The sequence below is a fragment of the Pteronotus mesoamericanus genome, unplaced genomic scaffold (assembly GCF_021234165.1).
Source record: "Pteronotus mesoamericanus isolate MK-2021 breed Mesoamerican mustached bat unplaced genomic scaffold, CSHL_Meso_final contig_246, whole genome shotgun sequence".
Classification (NCBI taxonomy): Eukaryota; Metazoa; Chordata; class Mammalia; order Chiroptera; family Mormoopidae; genus Pteronotus; species Pteronotus mesoamericanus.
This window is the reverse complement of record NW_026555104.1, coordinates 11,834,109-11,850,139: the sequence shown is the minus strand read 5'-3', so window position 1 is coordinate 11,850,139 and position 16,031 is coordinate 11,834,109. Positions and strand designations below refer to the sequence as shown.

At 39.2% G+C, this 16,031-nt stretch overlaps 1 protein-coding gene across 2 annotated transcripts in view; it reads right to left on the bottom strand.

Moving 5' to 3' along the window:
• Positions 1-15,476, bottom strand: part of CPD (carboxypeptidase D) — a 71,203-nt gene extending 55,727 nt beyond the window's left edge. For both annotated transcript variants that reach the window (XM_054573264.1, XM_054573265.1), the window contains exons 1-2: positions 14,661-15,476; positions 6,594-6,841 (exon numbers count right to left, since the gene is read on the bottom strand). In XM_054573264.1, coding sequence (XP_054429239.1) covers positions 6,594-6,841; positions 14,661-15,397 — 985 coding nt within the window. In that variant the 5' untranslated portion in view covers positions 15,398-15,476. The remainder of the gene's footprint in view (positions 1-6,593; positions 6,842-14,660) is intronic.
• Between the last annotated feature and the right edge of the window lie 555 nt (positions 15,477-16,031).

The following is a 16,031-nucleotide window of genomic DNA, read 5'->3' as shown; positions in this document are numbered from 1 at the left end:
TGCCCTGACTAGTATGGCTCAGTGGGTATCGTCATCTCGCAGAGCGAAGGGCTGAAAGGTTGCCAGTTCATTCACAGTCAGGGCACATGCCTGGGTTGCAGGTTCGTTGCATGGTTGGGGCATGTGCAAGAGGCAACCAATCAATGTTTCTCTCTGACACTGATGTCTCTCTCCTTCTCTTTTTCCCTCCCTACCTTTCTCTCTAAAAATAAATAAAATCTTAAAAAAAAAACTATTAACAATGTAATTGGATAAGCATCATACTGATGGTTTAAACAAAAAGATCTAGAAGGTGGGAGAGTGACAGTTGCTCCAGGAGAGGTTTCAGAAGAGGTTACAAGTGAACTGGAGGAACGCTTTCCAGACAACAACCCAATGTGTGAAGTTTCACATTTGGGGTGGAAGGACAAAAGTTCAGTGGCAGGGACAAAGCAGGAGAGAAGACTGGAAATGGACGCTAGGGTCAGACTGTGGGACCCTTAGTGTCATGCTAGAGAAGTTTAGATTTGATCCTGTTGAAATGTGAAACAAGCAAATATTACATAGAAGGTTCTATTTTAAGTTTTTGTGTTTGCTACTTTCTTTTTAATATATAATTTTAAAACCAATAGAACCAAACACAGCTTCCAGAAGTTACTTATCACCCACACTTCAGATTAATATACAGACTGTAGAAAATTAGATATGAGGGCGGTCAGATTGGTTTGTTTGTTACTTAAACATACCGTCTTCATAATCTAAGAACTGCCAAGAGGGGACATGTTTAAAATCTTCCACTTTATTTACAAGTTGGTCTATTTCTTTTAAAAAATGTTTTATTAAAGTATAATGGCCTACAATATATTAGTTTCAGGTGTACAACATAGTGATTTTACATTTATATACCTTATGATATGATCACCACACTCAGTCTAGTAACCATCTGTCACTATGTAAAGCGTTTATATTGTTTATTCCCTGTGCTATATACAGTCTGTCCATTTCTTAACATCAGATATTGTATTTTTTCACTTCTACCCTCTTCATTTGTTTGTTTTGTTTTGTTTTAAATAGATTCCAATTTTCTGGCGTCATCTGGATTAATCCGTAATAATCTGTTTAATGACAGACCAAAAAATGCTTTTTAAGGATAAGCTTTTCAGTCCATTTTTAGATGAAATCTAACTTGTTAGGCTGTCCATTTTCCCCATGCTCTTCTCTTCCTGTCAGCAATCTACTTCAAGTCAAATATACCTCAACACTTAGAGCACATTAACACTACTTAGTCTGACCTCTGCTTTATGCAGATAATGGCTGCCCACATGATCACAGGAGATTATATTCATAAACACCGAATCAGCTACATTGTATGCCATCTGGTCACATTTCATAACTCTCTGCCCATAGTATAAAAGGAGAGGGGAGAAACTTTGATAAACCCACAGAACATTTTCTTCTTTCAGAGAAGAAAAAATTTCATAATTACCACTTTGAAAAGATTCAGCCCCAAGTTAGTAGTGGTTTTAGAAGACGTAAGTATAAAGCCTTATGGTAGCTGACTAATCATAGAATGCACAGACTCACGTATGCCTGACAACTATATTTTAGACCAATTTCCTATGTCAATACTCATTCATATGAGCAAAGAAGGCAATCTAAAAGTAGGTCATCTGAGATAAACATCTGGGCTCAGTCCTTACTGGAAATGACTTATAAACCAGACGGCAAAAGAAAAAGCCTAAAAAAAAGTAGTATCATATGCAACTTGTAAAGTGTTTTGTTCCTACTTAGAATTTGAAAATAAATCAATTTTATCAGAGTGACCAAAAACAGTGTTTTTGCTAAACTGCAGGTCATGGCCCATTAATGGGTTGTGAAATATATTAGTAGGTTGAGACAAGCTTTTTTTTTTTTTTTTTTTTTTAATGATAGTAGAGACTACAAATAACAATACCAGAATACATTGCAAAGCTTAAGTACTGTTTCATGAAAATGTTTCAGTTTTGTGTACAAATGTATATAAAAGGTACATAAATAACTGGAAAGTGTTTTATATTGTAGGTCACAATAAAAAAAAAGTTTGAAAACTACTGATCTAGGGTCTACCAGTAAAATAAGCTTATTTTCTCAGAGTAGGAGCAAAATTGGGAGGAATATTTTTATCCACTTTTGGAAGATTATATAGTCCAAAGATCATCTATCTAAGATTTTAAATAACTGTGTATTCATTTCTCAGATGCCAAATTGATTTAAAAATTTAAAAGACTACTGTTTATCTTGTATATAACAGGAATGGTTCAATGTGCTAGAAATAGAAAAATGAATTAAAACTATATCCCTGCCCTCATGAAGTTTAAATTCTACCAGTGTATGTAAGTGCTTTACATTCACTCTCACTTGGATCTCCTAATCCTATGAGATAGACAGTATTTATCTTCATTTTATATATGAGGAAACTGAGGGTTAGAGAAGTTATTTAACTTGTCCAAGATCTCTATCTCATTTTCTCTCTCTCTCCCCCTCACACAACACACACACACACACAATCACATACATACATACACACATCAAGTCAATGGCAGAGCTGGTATTCAAACCTAAGGCAGCAGGATTCCAAAGCTCTGCTCTTAGCTACTACACTACACTGCCTTCCAGTGTCCTTCTATCTGTAGGAAAATAAAGTGGGATTGCTTGCCCTTTTAAAAATGTTATAAGTTGAAAGAGGACAATTCTTAAAAGTTGACAAACTAAAATTCAGTTTTATTAAATTTGCTTTGGACTACACACACTCAATCATCAGATGATTTTTAAAATACCTTCTGCAAAGGAATAGACAAAAAACATATAAATCAGCACAGTGTGGTTTAAAAAAAAAAGTAGAGGGTCTACTCCCTGAATAAGTTCAGCTTAAGGTTCCCACGATGACAAGCTCTAGCAGAGGAGCACAACTATTCACAGGTCTTATTAGGATAATCATTCCCTAGGTGGAGCCTGCAGGTTTGAGAGGCATGTTGAGAGAAGCAAGGCTGACCCACATAGGCAGCAAGATACGCTGAGTCAACCCTGCCAACGAAAGTTAAGACAGAGGGGCCAGATGACCTCACATCTACACTACTAACACTCTGTCTGATCCTTGAGAGCAGGAATTGTTTCTGTTTTGCTCCCACTGTATCCCCATCACATAATACAGAGTATGGGATGTGGCAGGTACTCAGTAAATATTTGCTAAGTGAATATTACACAAGTTATTTACAAAATATTTCTTCTCTTGGGCCCTGGTTTCCTGTAATGCAAAAGGGCTGGACTAGATTAATATATTCACTTTCAGCTCATACTTCTATGTATGAGCTATGTATACTTCTATGTGACTTTCATACTAAAAGTCATACTTCTTTGAGCTAGAATTTCTAAATACATTACATAAAGCATCAGTAAAATTACTGTAAGATATCCGTGTCTGAATACATGCCTAGTCACAAGGTTTCATAACATCTTACAACATCTTATTTATGCAGTTCCACATAAGATAAACAATGAATTTGCCCTGTTGAAAATACTGAAACTGCTCAATATTGCTGAGGTAGAAAGAGATAAAAGCTAACTATTGTAAAAAAAAAAAAATAACATAAAATAATACATCTGACCGTTTAGCTAAAACGAGAGAAGTTGGTGCTCATAAAAACAGTAACAATAGCGGCAACAAAATTAAGCTCCATCAGATGTTTGAAGAATCAGAAAAATCTGTTAGCTTGTTTAACCAAATAATCTTATTGTGAAGGTAGAACATTTATTTTTTAAATAGTATAACACAGATTTATCTCCCATAATCAATTGTTAATTAGAAATTACTTCTTAACCTTTCACAACTTTTTCCAAAAAGTAAAACTAAATTATTTTTAGCCTATTTTTAAATAATGGAGCAACTTAACTATATCAGAAGCCACTAGTTCATGGTCAGGTTTTATTAAATATATCTGCTGAAGACTGAAATGGAATTAAATATTAAAGTATGTCCCTCATCTATAAAAAACTTAAATGGTTTTCAAATCACCTCTAATTGTTGTGGGCAGAAAGTTTTTCTTCTAAACATTTTAAACTCCTTTGTGGATATTTGTTATACATAGGGTGGGGCAAAAGTAGGTTTACAGTTGTGAGTACAGTTGTGAGTACATGAAACAGTTTATTCTTGTATTATTAGTTATTAATTATTGTATTATTTTCTATACAATTGTAAACTTACTTTTGCGCCACCCTGTATGAGAAACATTGGTAGAAACAACAGGGGAATCAGAAAACTCTAGAAAGTATGGAGTCCTCATATATAGGGCCCAATGTGGGTACACATGCCTTGACATATAAAGTCAAAGAATAATTCAAAAGTTTAAGTGAAGGCACATTGAAAGAAATACCATAAGATATTTTATAATGTGACTGGCAATAAAAGCAAAAGGAAGACCTAAATTTCATCACAGGCAGATTCTAAAAAGAGAAAAAGTTTATACTGATGACATTTTCATGGGTTGACTTCTTCCTTTAGGTTACTCTTAATTAAATAGTCTAAGCCTATTTTTAAAAACAAAAAAGTTATTATTCAAAGGATACCAAAAGTTTCAAATCAACAATAACTGCTTTTATAACACTTAAAAGGTAAACAATTCAAGCTTACTTTAATAATTCTTTTAAATATAGCAGTCCATGAGAAATTGGAAGCCCTGTGTATTGCTACCAGGAATATGAAATGATACAGCCAATGTGGTGAACAGTTTGGCAGTTCCTTAAAAGCTAAATATAAAGTTACCATATGACCCAACAACCCAACTCCTGAGTATACGCATATACGTGAAAGATTTAAAAACAAGGACTCAAACAGATGCCTGTACACAAACATTCATAGCAGCTTTATTCACAGAAGCCAGAAGGTGGAAACAACTCTGTGCTTATCACTAGATGAATGGAAAAAGAAAACGTAGTATACATATACATACAACGGAATTCTCAAACATAAAAAGGAATGACGTTCTGTCCTGGCCAATGTGGTTCAGTTGGTTGGAGCACTGTCCTGTAAACGGAAAAGTCTTGGGTTCGATTCCCTGTCAGAACACATGCCTAGGCTGCAGGTTCAGTCCCTGGCGGGGACATGTACAAGAGGCAACTGATCAATGTTTCTCTCTCATATTGATGTTTCTCTCCCTCCCTCTCTCTCTCCTTCTCTTCCCTGCTCTCTAAAATCAGTAAGCACGTCCTCGGGCAAGGATTAAAAATTTTTTTAAAAAAAGGAATGAAGTTCTGATACATGCTACAAAATGAATTTTGAAAACATTACACAAAGTGAAATAAGCCAGATGCAAGGCAAATATTATACGATCCCAGTTATAGTAAATATCTAGAACAGGCAAATTCATAGAAATAGATTAGAAGTTACCAATATATAAATGTCTATATTATATTGCACACCTGCTACTAATACAGTATTTATGTCAACTGTACACTGAATAATTAAATAAAATTACCAGCAGCTGGGAAGGAAAAAAGACTAGGGACTTAATGCTTAATGGTTACAGAGTATCTGTTTGAGGTGATGAAGAAGTTTTATAAATAAACAGTAGTGATAGTTTCACAACCATATGAATAAATTAATGCCACTTAATTCTACATTTAAAAATGGTAAAAATAACAAATTTTATAATTGACATATCTATATGTTTCTACACACGCAAACACACGCGCGCACGTGCGTGCGCTAATACAATTAAAAAAAAAAAAAAAGAGTATTCCATAATCACACCGCAGGTTAGAATACAAAAGGAAAATGTGCCTTTACATAAAATGAAGAAAACTGGTGGTTGTCACCGTTAACCAAGCTGTCCAATGTGGCCACTGGCAGCCTGACTTGATGTGCCTCCTGATGTGATGTGATCTACATAATGGTCTTACTAGAAAATTTGACCTGAATCTTATCAGGAAGAAGGTGACATCTAGAATATGGGATGTTCTGTAGGACAACTGGCCTAGACTCTTCATGGATTCACCATCACTAAAAAAACAATGTTGATAATGATTGTTCTAGATTGGGGAAACTAAACAAACAAAAAACCCACAAGAGCCGAATGCAGTTTTTGAACCCTAATTGGATCTGAGCTACAGTAAAAGGAGCTATCAAGGATATTTTTGGGATAACAGATGAAATTTGAGTTACAGACACCAGGTGGGAATAACAGTATTGAATTACTGTTGATTTCTTAGTTGTAGTAATGGTATATGGGTATACAAGAGAATGTCCCTGTACTTAGGAAATACATGCTGAGGTACTTACAGATGCAGTGTCATGAAATCTGCAATCTACCTTTGGATGGTCTAACAAACGAGAATGAAGGCTGGGGAGGGAGGGACAGTGCACTGGAACATCTAGGGTAGTAACTGGTGAATTTAAATGAAGGGAATATAGTGTTCATGTAGTTTTCTTTCAATTTTACTGTGGGTTTGAAAATTTCAAAATTTAAAAAAAGATTTTAAAAATTAGAATTCTTCGAAGTTCCCTCTTTTCCACTCAGAGTATATATAAGGAAGCTAAACGAACAATAGGGAAAATACAGCAAATTCAGTGCTTTACATACCTTCTACATCATACCAATGTGCACCATTTGTGATCCCATCTTTGAAAGTCTCATCTTCATCTCCAGGGCAATGAGGTGCCCCAGTTTTCATGATGGGGTGGTTTGAAGCATAGGCTTTTGCCAAGTATTTAAATACTTCATCATCTGAGGTTTTGCTATAGATTCCAGTGGCCTTATGTTCTGGAGAATCATCAAAAGGATAGCTTGCTACCACTGAGCCACCATGCAGATTTCCAGAAAGCACAAACCTTTGAAAATACAACCAAATTACATATCACTTAAAAAAGGCACAGAAAACATCATGTATTTAAAAATTTTACATCTTTCATAAATAAACTCAGTATCTCTTGACACCTAGGAGAAACTCTATCAGCTGTTACACATAGACCAACAACAAAAAAAGAAAATGGAAAGGAAGCATTGTCAATTTAACAAATTTCAAACTGTTTTTACAATTTGAATTAACCTCAAGTAACTTTAAAGAATTTTTCCACTATTAAAACAAGTATCTGGATAACACAGTGTAAATTAATGTTTTCAGGAGATGTCTTATTCAGTGAATTCCAAATTCATGTGTTAGGTCGAATAATGAGTTTGCCAATAGCTAATAATTTTTTGACCTACAAAAATGACAATATCATAGTTCAGCCTAAAACTTGTAGTTCATAATGTGTTAATTTTGTAGGAAGTGCGGCTGGTATAAATAAATATTTGCTGAAGATATTAGTTAGGTTAATAATTTTCATGCTTTTTATATTACTCTCCAAAGAAAATTTTTAACACAAGGAGTATAAAACAGGATGCGTTTTGCCTTGCTCCACATTCACAATATACTAAATTCATATTTTCAAGAGAAAAGCCACAGTTGAGAAGACTGTGGTCGGGGCGGGGGAGAGGGTGTAGAACCTGATACACTGAGCTGCTTTCAGAGAAAAATACAGCACATAAAAGACTAGTCCTCCACTGCATCACTGTAAAAGCAGCTCTCTCCCTGGGCCCCAGGCTCCTGATTGGGCCTTTAGAAAATAAACTGACAGGGAGACAAGACTGCTCCTATAAAAGAAACACTTTTACTTTTTTATGTTTCTACTTTTAAGTGAACCCATTTACAACCTGGTCAAATTTATAGATACAGAAATACTCCTTTTATGGTGAAAGCTAAAGGCAGAAACAGGCAGAAGTCCTATTTATATGTCTCTCCCTCGCATAGCAGTTCAAGCCATCACTATGAGTACAGATTAAACACTTTTCTCTTTGTACTTGAAATTGGATTTTCTTGCTTTTGCCTTTTTGTGGTTGAAATGCACTGACCTATAGAAATCCTAAAGGGGGTTGATATAGAACATTTATTTCTATATGCTTGAAAGACAATTAAACCTATGGACTGTCCCAGAGGAGATCAAACAGTGAAAATTACACAGAACCTGCTCATCAGTAGATAGAATTTAGCCATTAAAGACAGTGATTAATTACAAAAATAGACTGAGAAAAGACACTAATTAAAAACTAATATAATTATAATTAGCACTCTGCCAGACACCACAGGAGAATGCCATTTAACGCAGTGGCAAAAGCACAGGCTACGGAGCCAGCCAAACATGGGTTAAGAACATTCAGTCTCCCAGACATGCCTCGCTAAAAATATGATCAGAAGTTATTACCGCTACATTAACTGAACCCCAGTTTCCCTCTCATCTGTAAAGTGGGGATTAATGCTACCTGCTTCCCATGGTTGTTATGAGAATTAAAGAAAATAATATCTATGAAACATCTCCAGCAAAAAGACTGCTTTATAGCACCTGATCAACCAATGTTCATTCTTTGGAGAGCTTTACATCTTGCATAGGCAATCATGTTGCCTTACAGACTATCATTCTACTCCCCAGGTCTACTGCCAGCCCTTGGGTGACACCATGATACGGAAACAGAAAAATAATTACGTAGCCTAACATTCTTTCTCCACCTTACTCATCCCTCCCCCATAGCTTAAGATATTAACAATTTAGTTTCTGGTTTGCATGCCTAAAATAACTTCAATACTTTTCCCCCACTGACTTTGGGGACGTTACAAGAAGGGGCCCAGTGCAGGAATCCATTCAGCAACAAATTTTCTTGACTGTCAATTATGTCCCAAAGAGTCTACATACTAGGGTAGCTCAGAGAAGAAACAAAACACAAAAATGCCCGCAAGGTATTCATAGTCTAGTGAAATAAAGAAACTAAATATTCTAAATAACTGAAACAGATCACTCAACTAGCCGGCCAAGATGGATGCACAGGCAGATACACTTTGCCTCCTCATATAACCAAAAGAAGGACAACAAATTTTAAAACAAAAAGTAACCAGAACTGCCAGAAAACCGAACTGTATGGAAGTTGGACAACCAAGGAGCTAAAGAAGAAACATTCTTCCAGACCAGTAGGGGGTGTGGAGATGGGCAGCCGGGGAGGAGAGGACACGTGGGAAGGAGGCAACCAGAGGACCAGGGGGGCAAGGTGGTGGCTGGTACATTGGGTGGTCCCATGTCTGCATGCGGATAAACTGGGAGGAACAGCTGGAAAGCCAGACAGACAATCCAAGTTCTAGTGCAGGAAAAGAAAGCCTCAAAACCTCTGGCTGTAAAAACCTGTGGGGGTTGCAGCTGTGGGAGAAACTCCCAGTCTCACAGGAGAGTTCGTCGGAGATACCCAGAGGGTCCTAGCATGTACACAAACCCATCCACCCTGGAATCAGCACCAAAAGGGCCCAGTTTGCTTGTGGGTAGTGGGGGAAGTGACTAAAAGCAGGCGGAGAGCCAGGCAAGCAACACTGTTCCCTCTCAGGCCCCTCCCCCACACACTGGGGCAGAGCACAGCAACCTGGGTTGCCCCACTGTGGCAAATACCTAAGGCTCCACCCCTTCCAAGGTAACATGTCTTCCTATGTCTTAGGCACACTAAGACAAAGAAATATGGCCCAAATGAAAGAACTGGATCACAGCTCCAAAAACAAAACTAAGTAATGAAGAGAGAGCCAACCTATCAGATGCACAGTTCAAAACACTGGTAATCAGGATGCTCACAGAAATGGTTGAGTATGGTTGCAAAATGAAGATGTGAAGGCTATGCAAAGTGAAATAAAGAAAAATATACAGGGAACCAACAGGAAAGGGAAGGAAACTGGGACTCAAATCAACAGTTGGGAGCAAAAGGAAGAGATAAACACTCGACCAGAACAGAATGAAGAAACAAGAACTCAAAAAAAAAGGAGAGGAAGCTCAGAAACCTCCAGGACAACTCTAAACATTCCAACATCTGAATCATAGGTGTGGCAGAAGGAGAAGAGGAAAAGCAAGAAATTGAAAACTTATTTCAAAGAATAATGAAGGAGAACTTCACCAGTCTGGTGAAGGAAATAGACTTCCGGGAGATCCAGGAAGCTCAGAGAGTCCCAAAGAAGTTGGATCCAAGGAAGCACACACCAAGGCACATCACAATTACATTACCCAAGATTAAAGATAAGGAGAGAATCTCAAAAGCAGCAAGAGAAAAGGAGAGCAGTTACCTACAAAGGAGTTCCCATAAGACTGTCAGCTGATTTTTCAAAAGAAGCCTTGCAGGCAAGAAGGGGCTGGAAAGAAGAAGTATTCAAAGTAAAGAAAGCCGAGGATCTACATCCAAGATTACTCTGCCCAGCAAAGTTATTGTTTAAAATGGAAGGGCAGATGAAGTGCTTCCCAGATAAGGTCAAGTTAAAGGAGTTCATCATCACCAAGCCCTTATTATATGAAATGTTAAAGGGACTTATCTAAGAAAAAGAAGATAAAAAACTATGAACAGTAAAATGACAACAAACTCACAACTATCAACAACTGAACCTAAAAAAACAAAAACAAACAACTAGAACAGGAACAGAATCACAGAAATGGAGATCAGCGGGGAGGAGGAGGGAGGAGAATGGGGGGAAAGGTAGAGGGAATAAGAAGCATAAATAGTAGGTACAAAATAGACAGGGGAAGATAATAAATAGTATAGGAAATGGAGAAGCCAAAGAACTAATACGTACAACCCATGGACATGGACTAAGGCAGGGGAATGTGGGTGGGAGGGAGGGTACAGGGCAGAAGGGAATAAAGGGGAGGAAAAAAAGGGACAACTGTAATAGCATAATCAATAAAATACATATATTAAAAAAATGTTTAAAAAAATGACATCACTCAGGTGAGTGAGACGGGACACGGGCATAGACCAGCTGTGCATTTGTTACTTAGTGTGGGATGCAGAAATCATATTTTTACTTAAAAAAAAAATGAAACATGCTACTTTAATTAGGTATTTTCAGTTAAAACTTGAAATTCCAAGATTCTCTACTAAATGCTGTTTTTTTACTTTGTTCCACAATTCTTAAAACACTACTTAGAAATATTATTAAAAAGACCTAACCAAATATGGTACTTTTAGAATAATGAAATTCTTGCAATGTACTAGAGTGATAAAATTCAGTTACTGGATTTTCCTTATTCTACTTACACAGTCTTAAAAGTACCAACGCCATTTGTTGTCAAACAAACCTTGCATATCAATCCAATTTTATTTGAAAGGTATTTTATGGCTTCCATTCAAATCAATTCTCTGGAGCGTTTCTTGTATTTGACTTTAGCATCATATTTCACTCATTGCATAAGACAAAGTAGCTACTAAATTGATTATAAATATTATAAACAAGAGTCTACAGACTAAAATATAAACTTCTAAGTTAACTCTATTATGCTCTACAGATAATCCTATACATAACTTTTAAAAATTAAGAAAACTTGATGTCTGATAAACTAAATTCTACAGATTCTGGAAACTGTAGATATACACACAAGCCTCCAAAAGTAATCTGCACCCGCCTTCAACAATATGATTAATGCTTTTCACAAAGATACCAAAAATAATTTATGTGCTAATCTATTAAAATCTAAGTACATATCTTTAAAAGAAATATAGTGTGACAAGAATATGGGAGTCAAGTAAATTGCAGTCTTTATTTTAATAATGGAATTAAAATCTTGTTTATTTTCCTAAGTATACGTCTTAATTTTCAAGAGTACAAAAACATTCATTGGATGAAGTTTAAAGTGAGACAAAGAAAATAAACTTCATTTTTCTAAGCAAGAGGAAATAAGTGTTAAAATTTTACATATTCAAAATAGTAAGAAAAATCTCTTTCTAATAAAGCTAAGTGAATACGATATCAAGAAATTATTCAAATGATTTCACAAAATACACTGAAAAAGGTAATGTCCTCATACAGACTAATGTTTTGGGTTTCTAGTTTCCTATCCATAAAGCTGACTCTATAAGTAGCAATCTCAAATTGTGTGTGCATGTTTTTAACTTTATTCACATATGTGTCATTTGCTATTAATCATTAAAGAATATACATTTTGAGTTATTTTATTTTAATCCTCACCTGAGATGTTTTGTTGATTTTAGAGAGAGAGGAAGGGAGAGAGAGAAACACTGACTGGTTCCCTTCCTGTCATGCCCATGCCCCAAGGGGGATAAAACCTGCAACCTAGGTGCATGTCCTGATTGCGAATTGAACCCACAGCTTTTTAGTGTATGGGATGACACTCCAACCAACTGAGCCACCTGGCCAGAGCTTGAGTTAATTTTTGAAGACTGAGGGTGGATGGGTGTACTTTTCTTCCTATATACAAGGTCCAGCACAAGTAAGGCCCCTTTTTTATTACAAAATCTTTTATTACAAAATCATAATAAGCATGTAATTCTGTAATATAACAATATCACACTCAAGCACACCATATGACATTTTCGGTGAAATGTTCAAATTAAAATTATAAATTATTACACCCATATTATTACCCTACCAACAACACTCAAGCAGGCGTTACTTCTGCCAGGCTCTGTATAGCAAGGGTGTCCAACCCACGGCCCACGGGCCACATGTGGCCCAGGATGGCTATGAATGCAGCCCAACACAAAATCGTGAATTTACTTAACACATTGTGAGATTTTTTTGTGTGTCGCAATGTATTTAATGTACAGCCGAAGACAACTCTTCTTCCTCTAGTGTGGCCCAGAGACACCAAAAGGTTGGACAACCCTGCTGTTATAGTCACCTACTTTCTTTTCTAATTAAGAGTTACATGCTTGAAGAGTGGTTGAGTATGATTAAAGTATTCCATAGCCACAAAGCAAAATGACTTTCTATGCAATACCAACTAAGACAGATGAGCTTTTCAAATCCTCACAAGCTCTTATCATTGAACTAACTGACCCTTACCATAACTTATTAAATACTGGGGATATGAAAGAGTTAACCAGAGTGTACATTTTGGATTCCAAATTTTAAAGTTTAAAGCTTTCAGTATAGCCTCAAGGTGAATGCACCAAGACAAAGTTCATTTTCATTTCTGGTTACGGCAGAACTAACACTGAAGAGAAGAATCTAGTCACAGAATTTACATCCGTGCAAGGGTTGTGACAGGTCACTTTAAACATGTCTTTTAAGCACTGCAAATGGTGTATTTGGTATATCATTTGAAAAAGCCCTGGCCATCACAGCTTCTGCCAATAAGACGTACATTAAAGTCGTATTTCTTATGCAAATGTTCAGAGGTCATAACATGGTTATCTTTACAAGAAAAACAATTTTTCTGAAAGAATATGTGAAATTAAATGCCTACAAGAAATCTCAAAAGGAGGAGTAAAGTGAAAGGTGGAAGATAAAAAGAATCTAGAATTGTCACAATGCCAATGAATTTTCCAGGTATTATATATACTGAAATCTTGTAGATGACCCCAACTCCCACAAAGAAACTTCTTTGCTCATTATTACTTTTATCTTATCTGTCATTCCAACATCTTGAAATCAAGATGGAAAGATTAACTAGCCTTATGAAGGCAAAAAAAAGAAAAAAAAAAAGTGGCGGAGGATATCCTGGCAAAGCTGATCCTTGAAAATGGGAAGAGGTGCATACTCACTTCAGACACTGTTCCATCCAGACTAAGCTCCTCTTCCTTTATTCCTTACCTGTTTTGCTGAAAATCCTACCCATCTCTAAAGACTGAGTGCAAGTTCTACCTCTTCCACAGAGATGATTCATACTATTGCTGCCTACACACATTTTGCTGTAGGAACAATTCCTATAAAGTTTTACAGGATACATAAACACAAACCATATATATTTATAATATTCCCTTGTTATACAATTTCAAATCCCAAGCAATTTCTTGAGGTCCTCATGATTTTCAAATCCCATACAGGGCTCAATAACACTTAAGGTGTGAATTAAGTGTGACAATAAAGTGCACAAATGACATTAGAAACCCTTCAGTGTTTAAAATGAAGCCGCTCACAGATGAAGGTTCCAGACCTGTGCAAGTTCTCAGGCCATATCCATATGCTCCTTAGCTGAGTCAGAGGCAGTAAAGACTGGAAGAAAACCAGTTTCTGTCAAATAACCAAGAGGAAGACCCGGTGTCCTTTACCAATTCGGGGCTACAGCCTCCCTGTAGGCTGCTGAGAGCGCTAACAATCTGCCTGAGACTAAGTCCCGGCTACACTTTGTACTACGTAAATTATTTAACCAATCTAACCCTCTATTTCTCCATATGGAAAACAACAGTATTAATGGTGTCTATTTCAGTAGGTTGTGGCTACCGAAAGAGCTTAGCACAGTGCCCAGAGTAATAAGATAATCACAATATTGACAGCTTATCTATAAAATGAGTGAGCTGACCTAGGTTATCCTTAAGGTCTCTCCCATCACTCATATCCTATGGTCCTGTGAAAACAGGAACCAGAATGTCAGAAAGAAAAATTTCCTCCAGCCAAACTGCTCTCTTCGCACCCGCTGAACAAATAACAGCCTCTAGGCTGAGCTTCTCGGACAATTAGCGGAACGGGAGGATAAGAGGCCAGGGCCCTGTGCCGGTTACGGGATGCCGCCCTCCACGCCAATGCCCTGGTCCCTTAGGCCTGCAAGCACTGTGGGGCGCCCACCGAGTGCGGAGCCCTGCCTTTGCGCCGGAGGCTCCTGTGGACTGCGGAGGGGGAGGAAGGAAGACACTCACTTGTTCCTGCTGATCCAGTCGATGAGGGCGCGCACCTCGGGCACGTCGTCCAAGGCCGGGGGCTCGCCTGTGCTGAACTGGTCCGGAAAGCTACGGTTGAGGTCGCGGCCGCGGCTGTTGTCCCGGCCGCTGGACCCGGGAGGTCCACTATCGCCGAAGCCGCAGTCGCCCTCGTGGGCGCGCTCAAAGCCATCGGGATTGAGGCTGGGCAGCACGTACACGTCGGTGGTGTTCAGCAAGCGGACGAGGCGCGCGTCTCCGCGGCGGTAGCCAGCCGCCAGCTCTCGCGCCAGGTAGACGAGCACCTGGCGCGACACAGTCTCGTCGCCGTGCATGTTGCCCACAAGCTTCACCTGCGGCCGGCCGGGCAGCAGCGGCCCCGCCGCGTCCGGCCCCGCGTCGCCGTCAGGGGGTGGCGGCCCCAGGCCGGCCGTGAGGCGCAGCACCCACAGCGGCCGGCCCTCCACCGAGCTGCCTATGCTGAAGAGGCGGGCCAGGCCCGGGGGCCCCGCGGCCGCTGCTTCCCGTAGAGCCGAGCCCAGCTCCTCTTCGTGGTAGTAGCGGTCGAACTGGCCCTCGTACGCCTCGGCGCCCGCGCTCGTCGTCGTCGTCGTCGCCTCCGCCTTCTTGATGTGCGCTGCCCGGGTCGGGCTCCGCAGCAGCAGCAGCAGCAAGCACAGCAGCGGCGGGAGGAGCTCTGGTCGCCCGGGCGGCCGCGCGCCCCAGCCGCTCGCCATCTTCCAGCAACGCGGCTAGGCTGGGCTCCACTCCCGCAGCTTCGAGCTCCGGGCGGCCGGCCCGGGCCCGCCGGATCCCCTCAGCGCTTAGCAACCCCCTGGTCTCAGCCAATCGCGGAAGGACCTTCTGTGGCGTCAGGCGGGAGGGCGGGGTTTTCCTTAAAGTAGCCGATTCCCTTTGGTCCTGCCTTCCTCCAGTCCGGGAATAGTTTGGTCACTCTTCCTTCGCTAAGGTTCTTCTCGCCCTGCTTCCCATTCTCTCTCTTGCATTTTCTCCGCTTGTCCTCTACAGGCTCAGTCTCTTCTTTACGGGTTACCCCTTTCTATGAGTATTTTTGTCAGCTCCCTCACCAGCTTTATTGGACTTTTTCCCGGTTGCACTTTAGCGCTTAAGGTCGAGAATCAAAAGAATCAAAAGGTTGGAAAGAATGTACCTTGGAAAAGCCTTAGAAAGCCTTAGTCCTTTACGCCGTTCACCCTTCACCGGAGTCATTCTGCCTTGGCTTGAGACCAACCCCCTGCACGCGATTGAAAAATAAAAATGGGACACTTGGAGCGGCAGAGGCTCATTACCTCACAAAGCAATTCATTCGAATTTTAGTTTCCGTGTTGAAAGGTGTCTCCTATGCGGATA